Raw genomic sequence first — 25,847 nt, 5'->3', positions numbered from 1 at the left:
TACAAGAAGATTTGAAGCCTTCTGAATCTGAATGACCGATTCTTCATGAAAATTAAGATGGACAGTGTGGTGAATATATAATAGCTCCAATACAATGTGACTCATGCATTCAGATCTCATATAGAGGTTTGCCCTATCATCGGTATACCTGACACTATTATTGTACCCATCAAGGAAGAAAAATCAATCATCGTACAGAAAGCTTCTAATTTCTGTATCTGAAGGGCCCTTCCTATGGAAAAATCATGAATATGGCATAAGTTTACCCACTGTATATATTTATTAATGCCTTACAGTCATTTTTAATACTTAACTGTTTTTTTTTTGTATCAGATTTTCTAAAGATGGGTAACACAATTAATTCAAATATGGCCAGATATAAACAGAAGGAAAATATCATTTAGTTCTTTAATATTCAGATTTCTACTCTAGAGCAATATGAAAGCTTTAATAAACAATTTTGGAAGTTCTTTAGCTGGATCTGATTAATATTTTCATCGGAAACTGATTCAGTGGTTACTTTGTCTATTTTCTTCGAAGAAAAATGTCCTAAAAATTCCTCAATTGCCGACACCACACTATATGTCTTCTTTTGGACTCAAATGTGGTATATGGGTAATATGTGGGCATTTCTCATGGCATGTATGCACCTTTTTTTGATTAGCTCATACAAATGAAAATGGGCTCTATCTCTTGATGTTTCTCATCCCTTTTCACCTTCTGAGCAGGGCAACCGGCCGTTTCTGTTTTTCATATTTAATTCAAAAACAAATAATTCGTAATCAGTTTATTTAAAATACTTAGTAAAGTATCATTCCATCAGCCTAAACTCCTGTACGATTGCGCTAATTTTTATTTTATATGAACGATTATGACCTCTAGATCTAAAAATCTCTAAAACTCTATTATGTCATATTATATAGGGATAAAATATCAACAGAGTCATCAAACCACAATCACCGTGATGATTTCACAAAGTTTTATTTCATATCAAAGCTTATGACTTCTAGATATGGCATCCATTTTTTTGCCTGCCTAACATCACCCAACGAAATTTCAAAAACATTTCTTCGCTGCGTATTTTTTATGGGAAAAAATTCATCGATGTACCTGAGACACAATCAAAGTACCGATTTCAACAATTTTTATTTTATATGAAAGTTAACTGAAAGCCCCTAGATACGTGATGAATAGTCACCTTCTCTACTTAACAAACTTGGCTAATTGATTACAATTTTTTACGTTATTACGAAAGTATATTTTCAATTAAAATTGGGTTTTGTTCAGTAAGTTCAGTTTTATTCAGTAAAGTAAGTTGACAGAACTAAAATTATAATATGAATATGTTGAGTGAACAACTAGCATAATTAAGCATATATGTATATCTTTTAAAACATATACAATTAAAATATATTTAATATTTCAAATATATGACTGAATGCAACCGCTTTGAGTGCTCTTCCCAATACTCTTTAATAAAAGTGTTATTCCAGATAACGCCTTGCATGGATGTCATTGGCGTACAATAGTTAGGAAATATTAACCTTTGGCGTGAATATAGCATTTTTGCTGAATCTATCGTGCCATCCTTGGCGAGAAATTTGACGATTAATCCTTGGTATAATAGTATCCGAAAATCGAATTCGTGTTTCAGACGCGTTTTTCTCCACCAATTGAAATAAAAATTTTACAAAAACCTGCGATGATTGTAGTCACAAAAGCTCATACGAAATATTTAAGTCATTGTGTCGTTGAGTTATCACGTTTATATATTTCTGAAAGTACAGAAAGACAGACGGTCAATATCTTGTTGGATTTAGGTGAAAATTTGAAAGGTGTCTAGACTATCGATGTTAATTCTATGTATCGAATTTTGTCTGTCTTGCTCTCTTCATTTTGTAGTTATCATGCCAAATAGCATTCGAACAACCGGATAGATAGACTTCCTCCGAGCAGATTTTTCTCAAAATTTTATAGAGATCTGAAAATTCGGTATAAAGACCGCATATCGAATTTCATCCGTCTAGATCAATGCGTTTTTGAGTTACGTTTGTCACAGACAGACAGATGGACGTTTTCCAAAAATGTGTTTTTCGAAATAAGGGAGGTATGAAATGCGGAGATCGTCAAAATTTCGAGTTTGAAGTGTCTGATGTTTATTATACTTTCTGTATACTAAGTATACAGAAAAATTGGGTGTATTTACTCAAAAATTTATTGCTCAATTATTTTTTTAAATCTAAAATCTTTATGATCGAAATAATTTGAAAATTAGAAGATTAAGAGAACGTACCGGAGACGTAAAAGTACCGGACTTTCTAGTCCAAACTGGTGTGATGGATACAAAATGGTATCGAATGAATAGTCGATGGATATTAACCCTTTTTTTTTATCTCATAATCTAGCTCTTAACATTTGGAAAACAAGCATTTCTGTGGACCGCCCGTCATTTCATAACAGATAAACAGGAAAATCAGCAATGGATATCCTGAATTCCGTCATCATCAGGTGGGATATAAAATTGAATGAAGATGAAATATGGTTCTAGAACTTTCTATCAATGGGATTTCAAGTCGTTATCGATGAGTCTTTCATTAGCCACATACTTCATTTCTTTCACGTCTCCTCGTTTCATCAAATTCGGTCCTTATTGCCGGCAAACAAACAAAGAGTCAATGAGGACCAATAGCCTAGAGGTAAATTTACAAGCATCTAGAAAGATAGTCTACTTAACACCGTGAGTGAATAGCGATGGATGAAATGCGGTCGGATAGACATTTCAACATCACCTTCATGTCCACCGGAAGACAACAAACAACCTGTCACCCGGGGCCTTCCTTCTCTCAGAATCATCTTATGCTCTGAACTTGACGACGAAGAGGAAGCGACGGGAACACCAGCACGTGAAGGTGGCACATAGCAAGTAGACAATAAATTTTCACGGCTGTTTTGTGTTGTTGTGTAAACAAGTTTGAACAGCTCGTTAAATGTTGATTCGAATACAAAAAGCTCAAAGGACATTTCGAATTTACTGATAGATTAGTTCTTTATTTTCTAGAATAATTCGGAATATCCTATGGACTCTTTGGATCATAGAAGAAACTGTCGGAAAAAAGAAAACTCAAAAACTCATAGAAAAGCTGTCGGATAATTGCTACCAAATTGGTACAAAGCATACATACAAGGTGCGGGTATCTGAATATCATGCTAATAGCATGGAGATTAAGCGGTGCTGATCTGTTTACCCATAAGGCCGTAAGCTGTGTTCCATCTAATCTTCCTTACAAGGAAAGAAAATATATAGTGTTTTCTTGAATACGTCATCAGCAGTGTGACAATGTAGTTTTGACAGATAAAAGCACAGATTTTGATTACTTTTCGATTAAAGATACCAATACATTTAGCGTAAGACCTGCTGATTTTCTTGAAACTGCCTATTTTTCTACCAGCATTATTGAAACTGATCATTACAGAACATGGTAATATAATCTGAGAAGATATAATGTTGATTACTATCACGACTTTGAAAGGGATACTATGGATGTGTATACTTATCGTCGGGATATTATAGAGCCTCATGAGCAAAATTTTATATGATTTGATGATATTGCATACTGTCATCGTGTGTTAACGATCTGCGTGTTAAAGAGGACTATATCGAATGAGGTAACTTGCATGCTTAGGAAATCTTTTAAGAACATTATTACTTAGTGTATTATTGCTAGAATGTTTGCTAGAATTTTATGTGCTTTGTAGAGCTTTAAGCTAAGACAGGTAAAAAGCTCTAACAATTAAAAAAAACTGATGCAGAAAAATTGGATTCCTATCTATAAATCTCTGATCTTTAATGCATTAAATACTTTATTAAATCTAAAAAATACTCCCCACATTTTTTGTAGATATGTATTGATATTTAATTAAATCGATATTCCTTACGAGTAGAGGCTTTGTTAGAATAACTTCTTATATGAGTTGAAATTAGGTTTTTAATCAATTAATGCTTTATACGGGAGTGGAGCCATAGTTTATGTATAATAGTAGAAGTTTAATATAATTAATGTTCTATATACGAGCGCAGTTTTAACCCAACTAAAGCTCTGTATATGACAGATGTTTAATTGAATTAAGGCTCTATATCTGTATAGTAGTTAGGTACATTAACTTTCTATATGCATGTGGAGATTTAGCTAAATCAACTTTTCGTAAAGATTAGAAGTCTTTATAGGAGTTTGAGTTTGTTTGTTTTTAAAGCACAAAAGGCATCTTCGTTTAAGTTGAGTAACACTCATGGTATTAAAATATTTGTATCAATTTATGATGAAATCGAAACATGGAATGTCTACGACATCCATTTGTTGAAAAGTGTAAAAGTGTGTGTCATTAAAAAGCGCAACCATGATGTAAGGTATGGTGCAGTACTCAAAAGCATGGTTAATGTTTATATACGATTATAAAAACCAATAGTCCTTATAGGAGCGGAAATTTAGTTCAATTCGTGTTACATATTTGAATGGAAATTTATTTAGTTTATATCGAAATTAGATTTTATAATATGAACTTTCTGTATAAGAGTGGAGAGTTTGTTAGTTTAGTGCTTATTTCTGGAAGCTATCCAAAAACTTTGTTGGGAGGAAATGTGTAGGTTTGAAACATCAGCAGAAGACGAGAAATGCACCTCATTTAACATAATTCTATCAAAACTGCAATGCTACATTAACGGAAGAACCGGTTTAAATTAAAAAGAAATCTTAATGATACCAATTCTTTGCCTTGAATTTCGCTTATATTTAATTCCAGTTACATCAATTTGCTGCAGTTTCATGTTCATGATTCCATCAAATTATCAAACATTAAATACACGTTATTTCAATAATCTTACATCTGCCCATTGTGCGTATGAAATTAAAGTTTGCGAATAAATACTAGAGCATTATTAAAAACATAACTGACCAATTCACCTCTCTACTAAATTTCGCAATATTGAAAATTCTCTTTTTATTCGCTTTATAAACGACACAGATATTATAAACAATCCCTTTTCCTTAACTAATAATCGCATGATTAAATAATTGAGGAGACAAGATATCGAGATAGTTACGTTTGTCATATGCTAGCAATGAAAACAATATAACAAGTTGAAATTATTTTTGAATCTGCCATTGTGTGCATGAAATTAAAGTTTGCGAATAAATACAAGAGCATTATTAAAAACATAACTGACCAATTCACCTCTCTACTAAATTTCGCAATATTGAAAATTCTCTTTTTATTCGCTTTATAAACGACACAGATATTATAAACAATCCCTTTTCCTTAACTAATAATCGCATGATTAAATAATTGAGGAGACAAGATATCGAGATAGTTACGTTTGTCATATGCTAGCAATGAAAACAATATAACAAGTTGAAATTATTTTTGAATCTGCCATTGTGTGCATGAAATTAAAGTTTGCGAATAAATACTAGAGCATTATTAAAAACATAACTGACCAATTCACCTCTCTACTAAATTTCGCAATATTGAAAATTCTCTTTTTATTCGCTTTATAAACGACACAGATATTATAAACAATCCCTTTTCCTTAACTAATAATCGCATGATTAAATAATTGAGGAGACAAGATATCGAGATAGTTACGTTTGTCATATGCTAGCAATGAAAACAATATAACAAGTTGAAATTATTTTTGAATCTGCCATTGTGTGCATGAAATTAAAGTTTGCGAATAAATACTAGAGCATTATTAAAAACATAACTGACCAATTCACCTCTCTACTAAATTTCGCAATATTGAAAATTCTCTTTTTATTCGCTTTATAAACGACACAGATATTATAAACAATCCCTTTTCCTTAACTAATAATCGCATGATTAAATAATTGAGGAGACAAGATATCGAGATAGTTACGTTTGTCATATGCTAGCAATGAAAACAATATAACAAGTTGAAATTATTTTTGAATCTGCCATTGTGTGCATGAAATTAAAGTTTGCGAATAAATACTAGAGCATTATTAAAAACATAACTGACCAATTCACCTCTCTACTAAATTTCGCAATATTGAAAATTCTCTTTTTATTCGCTTTATAAACGACACAGATATTATAAACAATCCCTTTTCCTTAACTAATAATCGCATGATTAAATAATTGAGGAGACAAGATATCGAGATAGTTACGTTTGTCATACGCTAGCAATGAAAACAATATAACAAGTTGAAATTATTTTTGAATTTAAATTTATTGAAGTTGTATTTGCATTTTATAGATTGGCATTTATAATTGGAGCTCCAAACGGTTTCTCTTTTATTCCATTTTGTAATGCTTTTGCATATAAAACGCATTTATACATTTATAAATCTAATGAATGTTTAATAAAATATATATTCATGATGCTTCACCTTATCTCAATATATGTAAATATTTAAGTTTAAAATCAACTAAAAGCATGCTCAGTATGCATAAATGATACATTAAATCTAATGAATGAATGTAAATTAAATCTAATGAAATTACTAATAAATGAATGAAGTAGGGAAGATTTTAACATTCGTGAAGAATTAAAATAATTTACATTTCATTTTCTAACTCATTGAACTAAATATTAGTAATTTTAATTATATAATTTTGTGGAAAACTTCATAATTCGATTTGTATAATTTAATTAATTTTTCTAGAAGCTATATATTAAATAAAAATTACAAAGAAAAGGTTTTTACTCTTTCTCAAATAATTTTCTTTCAAAATATGATAGAATAATAATTGGTTAACTTTATGAATCTATTTTCACATGTTTTCATTAATTCGTCTAGAGCAGCAATAGATAAAAACTTCATAAAAAACCAGGATATATATTTATCGTTTTTTCTACTCTCAAAGTGTTTACCGAATCTAGGAAATAACACACGTGAATACGAAATATTACAACCAGACATGTCCTGTGGTAACTTAATTAGGCTTGTTATTTTTCATCTTCTCGAAGATTGGTGTTATTCAGTCTTCCAATATGTGTTACAATTTCGCAAAGAAACCAGTAAATTATACCATCTGTAAACAATAGCTTTACAGGTATTCGAAACAGGAAAACAGGTTAGAGCACCTGTACGGCCAAACACCTCATACGGCCAACAAACACTATGGGCCATCAACTAGAAAATTCGATTGATTAAACTGATATACAGAGGGCAGTGGTTGAAATGAAAACACCAGAAACTATTAAATGAACGAAGCCGATCCCGTTTCTGAAAAGGTGTCCCTAGTTTGCTGGAAGACTTCCTGTTGGACTTCCTCATGGCTAGGAAGGTCAGTCGGTCACGTGAGAACTAGTTTCTAGCGTTGTCTGCTGCCATTGAAAAACGCGAACACGTGAAGCGAACGGGCTTGCACGTTTCTTGTTTACGAGCGAGGTTCTCTCTTGTCGAATGAGAGCTGCGGCACTTGTGTGAAAGTGATTATCAGAAAGTGGTTGCAGTTTAATTTCGGTGTAAACTAACAAATTTTGATTTTTCTTGTTGACTGGAAGATATGCCCAACAATATCTCATATCCAACTATCGCGAACTAATTCACTAAAGTTGTTGAAGAAAATGTCACTCATTGGCAGATGTTTAAGAAATTAAAAAAAAATTATTTACGATGCACTTCAAATGTAAATTGTGTAATAACATCAAAAGTATTGTTCTCCAGCAGTGTGATCTTCTCTGCCCATAATATTCATGGACACTTATATCAAACTAATCACTAAAATCGATTTGAAACAAATAATTATCTGCTAACAGAATATAAAATAAAAAATAATATTACAAAGTAAATATTCTCAATAACTTTCAATTTGCCCTGTGAATGTGGTCTTAGAATTTTTAAATAGGATAAATGTTTTTTTAAAAAAAAGAACTGCAGACCTCAGCTTATTGACTTTTGCTCTCTATTTATTTTTAATTTCTCGCTCATCGATAAATCAATCAGTTTAAGCATTAAAAAAAGCTCTTTCAGTTGCTATAAGCTAAATGAGTAGCTGGGATTTTTACATCCGATAATGACGCAGACCAAAAGGATTGGAATATTTTTAATTACTTTCGACATTGCAGACTGTGGTGGATGATTACATAGCCTGCTTACTTTGGGTGTTTAATGTGTTCTTTTATTATTTTGTTAAAAAAGTATAACTAAACACAATATAAAAAAATGGTTTGACAAATTTGATTTGACTTGGATAGTATATTCTGTAGTATTATGTATCGTTAAATCAGACACAGTTCAATCGAACTTGTAATTATATTAGTAAATATAGGGAAAACAACGCAGTAAACAACCTAAAGAAGGAATCCATTCTCAATTATGATTTATTCTTATAGATTGTCTATTTACAATAACTACCCCCTAGAAATGATGGAACGTGCATTCTACGGGTGGGTTTGTACTATGTCCGGTGATGGACCTTAGAATTCAACCTTTACTTCCGCCATTGTTGTTGCGTATTACAATATTATATATATATATATATATATATATATATATATATATATATATATATATATATATATATATATATATATATATATATATATATATATATATATATATATATATATATATATATATACATATATATATATATATATATATATATATATATATATATATACATATATATATATATATATATATATATATATATATATATATATATATATATATATATAGACTTTCGATTTTTTGAAATCGTTTTATTTCATCTTGGAGACGCAGGCATTATATACAAGCTACAAGCGACGAGCACACACACAACACAAAACGACACAGAGCGGAATGAGGAAAAGATCATGAACATTTTATCCTAGTCTTATATAACATGAGATATTGATAGGGAAACAATTTCTCCACAGTGCTTATATACAATGAGATTTTGATAGGGATTTTCGCTACACTCGCCGTCCAAGTAAGTGAAACACAGGGATCTTTTAAAAAAAGGATTTGTTAAGTCAGCGGTATTTTGTCCCTTCACTCGGAGTGTGGGAACGTGAGGCTTTTAGCCGATTCAGCAATTTTACAAAGCTTTTGTTAAATTAATTAGATAGGAAAAGTCGAATGAGATCAGGAAATAGAGGAATGGGAGTATGAGGATTTTACTTCCAAACTGAAATACTTTTCTAGTTATTTTCCTCGACATTCTAATATGGTAACACAATATGATATGTTATATCCTTCATAGTGCAGTGAAGAATGCTGAAAAGGGGAGGTCATTGGGGTTGAAATCTGAGATCAGGATGAGATTTAGTATAATGATAATATACATTTAGCAAGTTCATTCATGAAAATATTAAAATGCAATGGCCTAACAATTTCGAGAAAATGGTCCTCAAACTTTTGTTAAAGTTTATATTCTGATAACTTGACTCCCGCTCCGATGATCCCGATCGCATGGATATCTAGGTAACCGTCTCGTATGCATAAGGTCAGGGTTCGAACCTGGCTAGGAATTTTTTTCTTTTTAAATAACTTTTATTCAATTAAAAATTTTACAAATACTCTTAATTAATATGTTTTTAATTTTTTCATCCAAAATAAATATTTATTATCAAAATAAATAATAATAAAATTAAAATTTTAAAAGAAAAAAAATTAAAAATAGAGATGCATTTTTTAAAGAAAATAAAATTATTTAAATTTAATTAACTATTTACAGATAGTTTTGATTAACTTGCTACTTATTTTTATGCAAGGATAAATGTTTATTATTTTAATACTTAAATTGTAATTTAATATTTAAAAAATAGTAATAAATATATACAAATCTAACAATAAAGCTAAATGGTGATAATTATTAATTATAAATACTTACATCGTAAAAAATGTTTTTTAATATTTCTAAAAAAATTATCCTATATACGTTTATTTTCGATTCTATACAAGAACCAGAATGGTAACTGTAGTAAAAACATTGGAAATAAAATATATTTCGACATCTTGCACAAATGATAAATGATGATTGTTTACAAGAGCAAGGTTTCTTTAAAAGATCTATGGGAAAACAAATTTCATTTGCATTTAAAAATATCTCTCTTTCATCAGAAATTTGTGCAGCGCACCATGCATACCTTATCATCTTATTAAAAATTGGTGATGACAATTGATGGTGTACAATTGATTGAATTTTTACACTATTTTTGCAAGAACTTATTTCTTGATCATGTTCGATTAAATAAGAATTTTTTATACGCTTAATACGCATTGAATCATCTGCCTACGCATTCAATAAATTAACATCTGCTCTCTACTATTTATTTTGATTACTGCAGTTGGGGGCGTTTGCTTACATATTTAACAAATATCAGCTGCTCCCTTCAATTTTTGATATAAATGCAGCTTCTTTGAGTTAAAATTGATAATTTATTATTATTAAAATCCAAGAATTTGAAAATGATGCAAGCAAGTTAAATTATCTGTAGTAATTAATGCTACGTTTTTAATTATTTTTACTTTAAACATTAAATTATAATTTAAGTATTGAAAAAATAAGCATTTATCCTTGCATAAAAATAAGTACCGTATTAATTAAAACTATCTGTAAATAGTTAATTAAATTTAAAATAATTTTATTTTCTTTAAAAAATGCAGCTGTATTTATATTTTTTTCTTTTAAAATTTTAATTTTATTATTATGTATTTCGATAATAAATATTTATTATGGATGAAAAAAAAATTAAAAATATGTTAATTAAGAGTACATGTAAATTTTTGATTTAATAAAAATTTAAAGAAAGAAAAAAAATTCCTAGCCAGGTTCGAACCCTGACCTTCCGTACACAAAACGGTTACCTAGACAACCATGCCATCGGGATTATCGGAATGGGAGTCAAGTTATCAATATATAAGCTTTACCAAAAGTTTGAAGATCATTTTCTCGAATGAACACGAATTTCTTGAATGAACATTCTAAATATATACCATCATTATACTAAATCTCATCTCGATCTCAGATTTCAAACCTGTGCCCTCCCCTTGTTAGTATGAATTTTGTGTGTCTTCCTATCCAACAGTTGGGTCCAAAATTTCATACAAATCTACAATGTAAGTGACTAGACTACATATTATATTTCATTTGTCTACATCGTTGCATTTATGGAATTATCGAGTTCACATAATCAAAAATAGATTGATCGATAAATGTAATGGCTTTCGGTGGGTAATATCCAAAACTTGATACACATATACAAATCTAACAATAAAGCTAAATACTCAATTTCATGTGTCTAATTATTTGCGCTTTTTCTTTATTGTATTCAAAACACCCCTGCAACTATAATATTTACAATTATTCTAACAGTTTGGTATACAAAAATTGTATTCATAGAAGAATAGACGGGGAAATAAAACTTCACACGAGAAAGATTTAACGGAATTCTACAAGTTTAGTGAAAAAGCCATATATCATGTTTCATGACTGTAGTTCTTTGTGGTTTTGATTTATCTTGTTCATATATTCGATAGAAAGAAGGACACTCTTATTTCCAGAAATGTGTGTGTGTGTGTTTTCTGATTGAAAGGGTCTGAAACATGGAGGTACATTGAAATCTCTATGTCTAATTTTTTGACGATTAACATATTTTCTCATTATATATTTTGTATAAGAGAAAATAACCAGGGCCAGAGGTCTACCAAAAACTTTCTAGCGTTTTCTTTCATATAAGTGTTATCCCAAAGAACGTCTTGCATGGCATTGGAGTACAATGGTTACAAAATATTAACTTCTGACTTGAATTTTTATTCAATCCATCGTGATTCCTTGGCGAGTTTCAAGGCGATTCATCTCTGGCATGCAGTTAATAGATCCGAAAATATAATTTGTGGTTTTGACACGTTTTCCCCAACCGATTGAAAATAATTAACACAAAACTATCCAATAGTCTTAACTATCCAAAACTGTTCAATAGTCACAAAATCCCATACCAAATTTGGTATATTTCTCTTTGCAGGTACCGCCTTTACTTGTTTCTGAAAGTACAGGTCGATAGACAAGTAAACCCATTGTTGGATTTCACTCAAAATTTGACAGGCGTCTACGCTATAGATGTTAAATTTTTGTACTGAATTTTAGCTGTCTAGCTCTCCCCGTTTTGTAGTTATCGTATTAAATTATATTCGAATAACCGGACCGAATGGATTTCACTCAAAATTTGATAGAAATCTCCAAATTTGGTGTAAAAACTGCATATCAAATTTCTTCCGTCAAGCCCAAAGCATTTTTGAATTATCTTTGTGACAAGCAGATTGACGGGTATTTTCCAAAAATGTGTTTTTCGAATTCATTGAGGTTTAAAATGTGCAGATTCATCAAAATCTCGAGAGCACATCAGAAATCCATCAAATACAGTTGTGAAAAATAAGCAGTAATAATCAATAATAACAAACAGCAAAGAAGACAATTCACTTACCACTGCTTCCTCCAGGTGTGCGGGTTGTGTCGTAGGGATTCTTGGTCTTTCCATGCAGCTTGTTGTAGGTTTCCCACCACAAGCACATTTCGCTGGTGTTGGTGACCACGAGGGGTATCCCTCCGGCCTCGCGGAACAGCCGGACCGCGTCGCAGTCGCCCTCCGCCTTGGACCCTTTGCGAAACACGGCGCCGCCGGTCGCAAAAAGGCCTGCGCATACAGTGGCAAAGGTCATTATTGAGTCACCTCAATTGGAAAAAACTTATACGAGACTTATATAGAGAATATAAAATAACAAAAGTTGGTAATTTCTAGGTCATAGGCGATCCTGTTGATGATTATGTGAATTTCGTTAATTTGTGGAGAGGATTATATAAGATTCATCGTATATTCTCTTAGGGGAGGTAAAAAACAGAAAAACAAATCAAATTTATTTGGTGGTAAGTATGGTTGGCAATACTAATCGGAGATTGTAGAAAGTATTTTATACCAGCACTATGATTGCATTTTAACCACTGCTGTTTTAAAGTGGAGAACATGCACCATATTACAAAGGCTGACATGTCAGACTTGGCGAATAGCAAGTATCGCCATCGTCACTGTTCGCGAAATTCCAATTTAAAAAAAAAAAATATTTCGCCAAATTATGAGTCTTCGTTATGAGAAGTGCGTAAATGTGAATAGTAAGAATATTAAGCAGTTGTAAATTTGGATTCATGAAAATGGAAAGTATCGCCAAATAAAAGTTTTTATCCGTTATTGGCATGCCATTTCACAATTATCATGCATTCTTTAGTATATTTGGATGGCAGTTCCGGCCATACAATTTTCTCGATTACGGTTTTTTTTTTGTTTTTGTTTTCTACCTCCTCTAAAAGTTCAGATGATGAATTTTGATTCATTTTTACATGTATTTGTGGATACCAATCCATAAACGTTAGTTAACAGCTATGAGCTACTCATATAAAGTTGCAAGACTGAAAGCGTAACCCAGGTGGAATATTTAAATATACAAATAGTTACAATAATTGTCTAATAATTCCTAATAATGATATTGTGCAATAAATTTCAAATTAAAATGTATCTTCAAATGAAGAATCTATAATTTGCTTACTCAGTGGAACTATATTACAGAAATCAAGAAAAATTCTTTCTCTTGATATTTGACTAATTTTAAGCAATTTTCATTTAGTACTTCTCTGTTGCAAAAGTTATATTTTATTTTTAATGAATCGGTTACAAAACAAATATAAATCTATAAAAGTAAATGTAATTGAAATTTCATTAATTTTCGATCATTGATATTAATATTAATCTAATGATAATTTTATCTCAATACTTTTGTAATAATATCTCAGTACTTTTGTAATAATATCTCAATACTCTAATACAATATATTTTTGAATATAATTTAGTAATTTTAGCTAATATTTCTTTGTCTTGATGATCAAATTTGAACTCGAATTATTCATCTTGGAAAGGGGAACAAAATTGGATATCAAAGTTAATATTAGAAAAATATTTGCTGCAAAAAATGAATAGATTTTAAATGAAATTTTGCAAATTAATCAATTATTAAAATTTTTTAAAAAAAATCCCTGCACACATTGATTTTATTTTCTGTAGTCATTAGTAAATAAATATTTGTTACCTGTCTGGATATGTAGTTTAAGTAGACATTATATGTTTTCTAAAATCAAAGCACATATTTGAAACGAATCATATATCAATAATCAATAGCCTAATTGAAATAATATAATGATAACTACTATAATAATAACCAAAACCTAAGTGATGTAATACAATGAGCATTTCCATTTTTTTTAAAAAATTGCATTGTGTCTTAAGTAAAATCAATAAGCAAAATCAATGCCGTATTTCTGAAACCATTAATTGTTAATGTGTGCGTCATCATAGAAATGTTCAAAATGGTGAGGTTTAAAATGATCGATTTTAGATATACATAATTGCTAATAAATAAGTGTAAAGGGTGTCACAAAATTAACGCAAGATTTTAATTTGCCACCATTCGTGCAATAAAGTGTTAGCAATCTTATTAAAAAATCATTTAACAGCTGATAGTTTAGGATTAGTAAAAACGGAGCGTTACACGATAGGACAACTTGTTTTCACTGTTGAACAATATTTCAAAAATAATGAAGTCTGGCAATCACAGTTCGAAAATTTGTGAATTGGCCCCCTAGATCGTGTGATTTAACACCACTGGATTTTCTTTTTATGCGGGTATATTAACTATAAGATCTATGCTAACAAATTACAAGCATGCGTGCATTGGAGGAGGAAATTCAATGCAGTATCAACGAAATTCAACCACATTTATGCAAAATGGTCAAAGAAAATTTCGACAAGCGAGTGCGCATGTGCCAGCTGTTGATGCCATTCGCTTTATGTGTTGGTCCACACATAACCCTATCCGTGTACTTTATTATTCAATAAAAATCTAACAGTTTAAAGAAAAATGTTTTTTTAATTTATTTATTTAATTCAAATTCTGTGTTAACACGTTTTTCTGTCTTGTAATGCTAAATTATTACCAACCTTAAACTATCAGCTGGCAAACGGTTTTTAAAATAGGGTTGTCAACATTTTAATGCATTATTGGGGGACAAATTCAAATCTTGCGTTAATTTTGGGATACCTTTTATATATATGCTGCAAAATGCATTTTCTTAAAGTCATTATTTATTATAAAATTCATTGACGTATCATTAAAATCTGTTCTTTGAATTCGAGGAATAAATAATTTGTAATCGGAAGAGTTCCGATTTTGTCTCTCAGCATCAATACTCTGAAAGAGAAATGAGCTTGTAGGTCAGGCATCTTCAAGTATCCATTGATGTTGCATGTACTCAAATCAGCTTGTCAGTTGAAGCTTTAGTCAATGACAAACAAAAGAAGTTATTTTCTTTTTTTTTCCGTTAGCAATCAAAGCTTTCAGAAAAAATGCTTTCTTTCAAAGTGACAGTTCCGTAATTAATTTTGCACTTAAGATAATTCAACATATTGGAAATCGAAAGAAAAATAGGTTGATTCGGCTAATGAATTAGTATGTTCATTTACAAATAATCCACGGGTAATAATTTAGCGAAACTTTCTGGATGTTTTTACTCTTGACTTCAGAAGACTCTTCAACATTTACGCCGGAAGTGCATCAATGTTTGCAAACCTTTGACATGCGAATGTTCCCGTATTTTTCCTGACCATTAAGAAAGGGAGAGTGAATTAAATGTCAGCTGTGTGAAAATACGTTATTGAGCCCAATCAATATTCACATAAACAATATGTTCGTTAAATATTGTGCAATAGTTTTAATGACTCAAAGTTTTTAAAACGTTTCTGTAACAAATAGAGAGACGTTTTCTATAAACTTAGATATTATGTTTCCTATTAATATTACCTAAATCTACTTAACCGGAGACATGAATTTCCTTATGCGGTCAAAGACAGAGTCAAAAAGACTCTATTGCAATTTTTCTTTTTTATCTTTTATAAACAGCATTGGAATTTATTTTGGAAAACAATATATTCTGGAAATAATGTAATTACCAAAAATATTAAAAATGTTATAATATTAAATGTTGGAAAGATGTTACAAGAAAAACCTAAACAAACTTTTAATGAGTATTTACTTCATTTAAATATTACGGAATTACATTAACTTTAATAAGTGTTAGAATTTAACAAATAAAAATGAAGAATACAATAGGAATTGCAATGCGAAATATGTTGAAATTAACTGAAACGTTATATAGTTTCTCAATCATAGTTTCAGACACGTGGAGTGAATGACTCCATAAACAGCAACGAAAGCTTTATTGCTTGTTTTGTCCAGTTGAGCAAAAATAAAAATATTAAAACTCGAAATACATTGGTTTAAAATAATCTTGTTCTAATTAAGATAAATAAAACAATCTTGTTCTTTTATAATTTTGATGAATCCTATTTACCTGGTTGTCCCCATTGTTCAGTTGCAATTTAACATAATTATAACCTTAAAAGTAAAATCAATTGAAAGAGTCTATAAAAATAAATAGAAACACTGATATATTTTATTTCCTTTCACGATTAATATATCTGATCTATTTCCATTATAAAACATTTGATTTAAGATAACTTATTTTACTGAATCATTATTGCTTCATGGCTTCACCAGAAAATAAAAACCCTTATCGTATTTAAAACTTAATTTTTGATTCGCTTAGATATAAAGATGTGGGCAACCAGAGAGTTCGATGTATTTAATCTGATCATTGAGCTAAATATATTTGAATGATTTATATATTTAATTTGAAGACCGATATATCTGTCTGATTAGATAATGCAACTTACATTTTTAATATGATAATAAAAATATGTGCCTAAATTAGATATGAATGTTTGATAGATCTAATCCAATTAATTATGAATTATTGATATATCCATGTAGAAAGCTTGATGCATCTAATTTTCTTTCTAACTTGATATACTTCAATTCCTTTTGTTTTTAGAAATCTATCCTTATTTTTAGAATTATAATTAACGTTTGGAAATTAAAACGAAAGTGTAATATATATATATATATATATATATATATATATATATATATATATATATATATATATATATATATATATATATATATATATATATATATATATATATAATTTACTTTTAATCTTAAAATATCTAAATTTGTTTTTTAGAAATTTAATTTGTAATTATTTTTTTTTTCAGAATTATGGCTGATAAATAGTTCGATTTGGTAATAAAAGATTTTTATTGATAGAACTTCATTCCTTTTAAAAATTTATCTTTTGTATATGTGTCCCTATCTAAAACTTTGTATTTTGTACATGTGTCCCTATCTAAAACTTTGTATCTTGTACATGTGATCCTGGCTAAAAATTTGTCTATTGTATATGTGATTCTATTTAAATATTTGTCTCTTGTATATGTAAACCTGTCTAAATATTTGTCTCTTGTATATGCAAACCTGTCTAAATATTTGTCTCTTGTATATGTGAACCTGTCTAAATATTTGTCCCTTGTACATGTGACCCAGTCTAAATATTTGCCTCTTGTATATGTAAACCTGTCTAAATATTTGTCTCTTGTATATGTAAACCTATCTAAATATTTGTCTCTTGTATATGTGAACCTGTCTAAATATTTGTCTCTTGTATATGTGAACCTGTCTAAATATTTGTCCCTTGTACATGTGACCTAGTCTAAATATTTGTCTCTTGTATATGTAAACCTGTCTAAATATTTGTCTCTTGTATATGTGAACCTGTCTAAATATTTGTCCCTTGTACATGTGACCCAGTCTAAATATTTGTCTCTTGTATATGTAAACCTGTCTAAATATTTGTCTCTTGTATATGTAAACCTGTCTAAATATTTGTCTCTTGTATATGTGAACCTGTCTAAATATTTGTCCCTTGTACATGTGATCCAGTCTAAATATTTGCCTCTTGTATATGTAAACCTGTCTAAATATTTGTCTCTTGTATATGTAAACCTGTCTAAATATTTGTCTCTTGTATATGTGAACCTGTCTAAATATTTGTCTCCTGTATATGTGAACCTGTCTAAATATTTGTCTCCTGTATATGTGAACCTGTTTAAATATTTGTCTCTTGTATATGTGACCCTCTCTAAATATTTGTATCTTGCATATGTGACCCTGGCTAAAAATTTGCCTCTGTTGCATGTACCACATTGTTGAATCAATTCCTATGTCTCTTTTGGGAAGAAAAAGTAATTATTAATTCAACCAACCAATGAGCACGATTTGCTTCCTATTTTCGAAAAGCCATGCACTAAATGCAATTTCGAAGAATATACAATTTTTTAAGTCAAATTTCTAAAAATGAAATTTATATGGACAAATAAAATCCCCTCATATGTATCAAGCATTTTTTTTACAGAATCTATCACCTATTCATACAATATTACAATTATTTAAAATTGCTTACAAATTTTATAGATAACTTGGATGTTAAAACTCAAAAAGAAAGTGCAAACGATACCCTTCACAGACACGGCTTCCTTCGCAGAGAAGGGAACCCCCAAGAAAGGGGTTTCCCTCTCCATTTCTTCCACGGTCTTGTTGCCCGAACTGATGAGAGCGTCCACCATCTTGGCTTCTTCGAAGGCTTCCTCAAATCTGTTGTCAACGCAGGCATTGATCAACGGTTGCACAGCTTCAATTCGACTGATGTAAGATTTCACCACATCTGAGCTTCGAATCTGGAACAGAAATAAATCTCTAATTAACATGCGATGTAAATAAATCAATCTAAATTTTTTAATTAGAAAACTGTAGGTTTTCAGAGGGTGTGTTGGTGGTAGTAGGTTCAACGTAGTAAACGCTTTAACAGCAGTTCTGGTGTGTAAGTGTATATATATATATATATATATATATATATATATATATATATATATATATATATATATATATATATATATATATATATATAACCACCAACTATTGTCTAAGTACTGAATTGTCTAAAAGTTTTTTACCACTCATGGAATATGTTATTGATGAGAATGGTATACAAAGTAAACTTTTTTAAAACTATTTTTCTTTTAGAAAGTTTTTTCTCTTTCTCTAAGCATTCTCGAAAGAGTCAGACTTACCAAAGATTCATCGTCCACATAAGCTTAGTTTATATTATAATTATATATACTAATGGGTGTACAATGAAAAATACAGCAGGCCCAGTAAAAGATGTGGAATGTTTATTTTCCATGAAAACACAGTAACAAAATACAGGCGAAGCGACACAATCATCACTTATTTAAAACATCACTTACTTATCAAAACATCACATATTTTAAATAGCAGCACTGAAGCAGCGAATCGTACTAAACAATGAAAATGACACAAAGTTCTAGGAGAGAACTCACTGGAGATCAACATTCCAAAGACATAATTCTCTCGACCTTATTCTCCTCTCATCATTTTGACTCACCTACTCCCTCAGTCATCTCTGCGTCTTTGTCTTTAAGACAGAACATCGAATATTCCAGAACAAACGCTGGAATTCGAGGGCTAATAGAACTATTTCCTAGATTCTCGAATTTTCGGGATCTTTTATTTCTGTCGCCAAATGTTTTGCTAAGTCGCCACTTCGTTCCATTTTTTCCGGCAAAGCCAACCAATTCAATTTTATCTCTTTTTATTTTATTTGGAAGTCTTGATATCTAGATATGTCATCAATGGACACCTGCCCCCTCCCTTCTAGCTTCATTTTCAAGAGAAATTTCGAATGCATTACTTCATCGTGCATTTTCTTTGGGATGGGGGACTTTGATAGAGTTCTCCAATTGCAACCATTGTGCACATTTAAATTTTTTTATTAGTATTTCATATGAATTCTTACGATGCCTAAATAAGTCGTCTTTAGTTACCCAATCCGAACCACCTTTCATTTTCGAGAGAAATCACAAAATAAAAGTTTGATAGCACTTCCAATATCACCTACTTCATTGACAAATTAATTTCACTCCTTTACATTCACAGCCAATTAGTCAGAATGCGATATGTTTATTGTTCAAATATAATTTAAAATTACTTTTCTTTTGTTGTGATAAGAGATATTCATCACAGTTTGCGGACATGACTAAATTTTTATTATTAATAGAGCGGGGGGGGGGATAGCTGGTAGCCGAATGTGGCTAGTTAATTTCTTAACGTATACATCACAGAATTTTGGTGCAGATACCATTTGCCAAAATAAATTGTAGAATTCTTTGAAAAAATACTGACATCTAGGTACACTTTAAACATAAATGAAAGTGTAAGTGGGGAGGATTATTTTGAAGTATAGTTGTTTTTACAATACTTCATACATCATTTTGCAATACGCCAAATGACGTATAATAATTGCATAAATTTTTAAAAGAACGTCATATTCTAGAATATCACTTCAAAATTTGGCAATAAAGAATTTCTTAATAATGAAATCTGACTTTTTAATATTTAGCTAAATAGATTATTTAATATTTCGCATAAAGGATCAAAATCTTTGGCATGTATTCCCCTTTAAGTGACAAATTAAGGGTAAATGGAATTCAAGACATGTTATCATTTTTAGCGCATTTGGCTTTAAAAAGTTAAATAAACGAATGACTAAATTTTCTGAATGCTCTCCAAAGCATTAGTTCATTAGCATACAATTCAGGATCCTTACTTAGAAGAGGAAAATATCTTGAACAAAGTTTAAAGAAAAAGTTAAACACAAAACAATGAATACTTAATTAAAAAAAATTAAAAGTAACCAGCGAGAGTGGTTTCACCAAAAACCTTTCCCGTTTGCTCCCTAATAAAGATGTTATCTCCTTCCCCCTCTACAAATTTGTGGGCTGAAGATAAGGCCACGAATGCTTTGCAGGGCATTGATGAACTTTGGTTAGAAACATTGGCGCGAATCTAGTATTGATGAATCTATGGTATGATCTTTGGCGATTTTTTTGGTGATTAATTCCCTGACTTGTAGTTAATACTCAAATACTCGAAAATCAAATGTGTATTTTGGATGTCTTCTTTTGGACCAAATGAAACCAAAATTTGGTACAGAACATAATTGATGTCACAAGATCATAAAGTTCATTTATTTAAGTCCTTGTGTGTTCGAGTTATTGCTTTTACATACATATTAAAGCAAAACAGACAGACTGGCCAATCCTTTGACGGATTTGATTCTAAATTTGGTATAAACTTATATTTTCGATGCTACACCTGTGTACTAAATTTTACTTTTTAATCCTTCAATGTTTTGTGGTTATTATATTCACTTGTACTCTGGCGCAAAACAAGTAGTTTTCCTCCGAGTGGATTTTGTTCAGAGTTTCATAAAAATCTACAACAGGTGTAATATTTTGTTTAAATGCCAAATTTCATGCATCTAGCTAGAAGCATTTTTATGTTGTTAATATTTAGATATTATTCCCAAAATGTGTTTTTTTGACTCGAAAAAGTCCGAGATTCGTCAAAATCTAGAAGTTTTTTGACAATTCCAATATATACTTTTACAATAATACTTTTCACTTTATAATACTACTTATTCGTAAATAGTAAAACAAAAAGAATCGAAGCATAGATAAATTATTTTGATTTTCCTTTTAGTAATTTTCTTCTGGTTTACATCTACTCTGCTCATATAAAGAAAACCCGGCGCAATGTATAATAAGCTAAGAAAGGCGAATTCTTCAAAAGTTACATGTTAGTAATATTATCTTTACTGTCAACTATTTATTTATATGTATAGTCAATGAGTCCCCAAAAATATTTAATGCACATTTAGAGCATTTCTTTAATTAGAGCCTATTTTCTAGGTGAAAATAAAAGTCCAACATTATTTGAATAATGCCGACTCATCCAGCATTTCTGCATAGAAATAGTTTGAAAACGGAAATCACTTCATTTTTGTTGAAAATTCAACCAATAAAATTAATTTCTTAATATTAAATTTGATTAATATTTCTAAATATTTATTTCCTCATAAATAGAATAAAACCCATTCTTGGACATTAAATGTAAATTTTGCATCAATCTGAGATAGTTTTCCAATCTAAGACGAAGAGCCGACATATGGAACTGTCTTTGGAATGTATTGTCGCCTTAAATAGCCGCTGTTATAAAATAAACGCAATAGCAAAACACTTTGATTCCTCATTAAATAAATTATTGATCAAAACATTGTTGATAGGTTACTAAATAAAGGCAATGCTTAAATATTGTTTATTATGTTATTAATTAATCGCACTAATTCGTAATCGCTGTTTTGTTTTACCTTTCTTTAAATTACGTATCGCTGTTGATACGTAATTTAAAGAAAGGCAAAACAAAACTTTTAATATACAATTAAGTAAACACTTTTAATAAGTCACTAAGCAAACAAATGCATTAGCAAAACTTCTCTTAAAATAATGAGCTTATTTTCATTAAAAAAAATTTTGTTCCATATATATATAAAGAAGAGGGGACCGAAGAGGGGGCTGACCGAATTGATAAAAATCTTTCGTCTCTACCAATATTACAAAAATGAAAGTAACTGTTTGCTTATCTGTTGGTGCTTAACATGGTAAACCGTTGAACATAGAATTATTTTATTTAGGGGAAAAAGAGGATGCATTTTGAGTGATCATTTGAAATTTTAATTAATCAAAGAGCGAACGAATTTTTTAAACATATTTTGTTGTCATTTCTCAAAATATAACAGCACCAAATATATAGCATATAAAAAGAATATTTTTACAACACCTTAAAATTCCAAACATCATCTTTTCGATGATAGTAATACGTACCATTAAATATATTTCTTATTTTGATAATTTTTATAAAATGTACATTTAAGTATATTTCACAAAAAATATTTTCCATTGATGTAATGAAATTTAAATCGTTTTCATAGTTGGCTCAAATATTTTAGCCTAGGTCTTATTTTCATAATTGATATGTTTCCTAACTGACGAATATTTGGCTTATTTTTTGCATAGTGAATAGATTTTTTTTTTAAAAAAATAAAGCATGGATTTTATAAATTATCATTTTTTTTAAAAATTATGATAATTACAGTTTAATATTAGAAATAGGTAGTAATGAAAATCGCATATAATGGACGCCACTTAAGCAATTGTGGATAATGTTATTCATTCGCTCTAAATAATCAAAATTGTCTGCTCTCAATCCTTGGTATTCAAATGTACTCAAAAGTATTCATTTGGTGTAATCACTAACTGCATCGTTTAATGTTATCAGATTTGAAGCAGATTATTGAAAAATCCGAATTTCCAACCAACATTCATTACTGACATTCAAGGAATTTATTGCTCCAATTGTAAGGAAACATTTAGGAGTTTTTTCCCCCATATGATGGCTCACCTTTTTTTAATCTTTACTACAGCTATCTGGATCGGTTTAAAGGGACAGCTATATTAACAGGTTCGCTTTTAAATCTGCTGAAGAACTATAAACCACTGTTATGAATTATGAAAACAAAATGGATAAGAAAAACTGCTCTGAGTATTAAGGACAAAATTGAAATTCTAAACAGGCATGATCAAAAATGAGCCATCGCACCGCAGTGGCGCAGTTGAATATTTCACCGCTTCAGTGTAAAATTTTGAAAACTCTTGAGCTTTTATGATCAAGATTAAACAAAAGGGGTTGACGATTCCAACAGAGACGAATGTGTTGAGGAAAACACTTCAACAAATGCCGAAAAGAATCAAGCATTCGCTGATTTGAAGCCCTGAGTTGCAGTTTAACAAATTAAAAAAAATAAGAGTATAAACAATATATAAAGGTCTATTTTGCAATAATTTTGAATAAGCGATAATTAAAAATCTTCAATTGTTATTTTTAAAATAAATAATTAATAGTCTTGAGATGAATGTTGTTTCACAACCCTTTCTCCTCGATGTCATTAAAATAGGGTTGTTTCATCCAATTCGGTTATTGCTATCAAAATTCTTAAATCCCGAAATGATCACATAAAGAAGCTACAGATACTATATTTCATTAAATTTTAAAATCTGTTGCTTTTTTCTGTAACATAATTTCATTCATAAAACATCTCATCAAACTTCAAGCATCGAGAGCTCTGTTTTCTTCCTTAAGTGAATTCTTACAATTGCACCGAATAAGTAAACAAGAATACTCTAAAATGTTATTAAATTTGGAAGCATATTCAGCAATATGCACAGAATTTAAAAATTTCAAAATTCTACTAACCATCCTCCTATTTTTACGAACTCATTTCAAGTTAGTAAGCAAGTTTTCGGATTACTTGAAGCTTAATGATTTCCCTTTCATGATTAAAGTTCAGATATAGAGTGAATAGTATAAATATTATTCCCCATTGAAGATGAGAGATTTAACACGATGTTCTAAACAGGGACAAATGCAAGTAAATCTTAAAATAGTGTGATTTGATTATCTGTCAAAATTTGAAGCTTAAAAAAATACTTTGCTAAATGGACATCAAGATCAAGCTATGTATAAAAAATTTAGCTTCACGTTATTTTGTGCAACGAATAGTCTTGGCGAACCAGTTGATAGTTGAAAGGCGGCTACTTTCTAATATGTGTAAATATCTATACCGTATTCAATTATAACTAAATAGTTATTGTTATAAGATATTGTTTTTTTTAACTTATAGCAAGTTAATATTAATATTATTTTATTTCACATGCCTTTTTCTCAACTTTTATTTTTTTTATCTTTTGATGAATATTATTTCCTAATGAAGATGAAAGGTAGGATATTATTATACAAATCATCTTTTTGCTGAGGAAATTATCTATTATATTCAAACGATGCAAACAATAATTCCCTTAAAAAGATTTAAAAAAAAGGATAGATTCAGCTTTATGCGCAGATGGAATATTCAAATTATTAAATATACAATGCAGAATTTTCCATTTTGAAACGTGTTGTCATAATGATTTAGAATTTACTTTTAATATGGATTATTACAATTTATTACTTCGCTTTTATCCATTTTTTTTGTTGGCTTGAGAATGCGGGGAAAATATAAAGCAAAATTTTATAATCTCGTAACAGTTTCTGATCTACGAAAAAGATAACTTGGAGAGGGGCCTCGTTAGCTTCGGCTCGGTCATCGACTTTAATTGCGAATGAATATGACAAGGTCATCACCATGAAAAGACGAGCATCCTGACGCAATAAAGGTTAGCGACCGGGCATAAGCCCGGGGCTAGCGTGGCTCCTATCCAAGCTACTTTATGCGTAGATCAGAAACTATTGCAAAATTGTGTCGGACTTCTTTATCAGCTTCGAAAGTTATGTATAACATATCTTTCCCTCCCAACTTTAGGCTACTGACCTTTTCAATTTTTTTCATTCCCTCCCTTGAAAAACATGATGGTTTTCGCTTTGACTGACAATCTATTCGTCATTTTCATGAGCGTCGTGACAGGAATATTTTATACTACCACACCAACTGATCAAAACCTCAAATCTCTCTCACCAATTTACATAACTTTCGCCATCACAGCCATCAAACAGATTTCCCAGGGATAACAGGAATTTATTACAACAGAGGCTTGTCTATACGAACTGTTCCATCGCGATCTATATCCAAGCATAATAAATTCCATAATTGAAGACTCTGTTTGGGATACTAGGTCATGTGGCCCCTCGAAGAGCTCCTCCGCTGTGAGGCGCTATCGATTAGAATTGGGAAGTTCTGCCTCATTGACTTTAAAAGAAGGTATTACAAAAAATGATTTTGAAACAGCACTTAAAGAGAGTCATTTTCGCGTTTCGACATTAAACTTAGGCATCCAGCTGTGACAGGATCACGTCGGAAGCTGCGATTTCGTGAGGATTCGTTTGGTGGAAATGTCCTTGAATCTGTGTTAGACGAGAGGAGGT

The 25,847-nt window shown here is 30.3% G+C and overlaps 1 protein-coding gene across 1 annotated transcript in view; it reads right to left on the bottom strand.

Annotated features, from left to right (window-relative positions):
• Nucleotides 1-25,847, bottom strand: part of LOC129976158 (fatty-acid amide hydrolase 2-B-like) — a 230,863-nt gene that overhangs the window by 34,026 nt on the left and 170,990 nt on the right. Inside the window, exons 3-4 of the mRNA XM_056089587.1 lie at nt 18,469-18,688; nt 12,437-12,646 (exon numbers count right to left, since the gene is read on the bottom strand). Of these exons, the coding sequence (XP_055945562.1) occupies nt 12,437-12,646; nt 18,469-18,688 (430 nt within the window). The remainder of the gene's footprint in view (nt 1-12,436; nt 12,647-18,468; nt 18,689-25,847) is intronic.

This window comes from Argiope bruennichi, chromosome 7, assembly GCF_947563725.1.
Source record: "Argiope bruennichi chromosome 7, qqArgBrue1.1, whole genome shotgun sequence".
Classification (NCBI taxonomy): Eukaryota; Metazoa; Arthropoda; class Arachnida; order Araneae; family Araneidae; genus Argiope; species Argiope bruennichi.
Note: the sequence above shows the minus strand (reverse complement) of the source record. Positions and strands in the feature narration are given on the sequence as shown.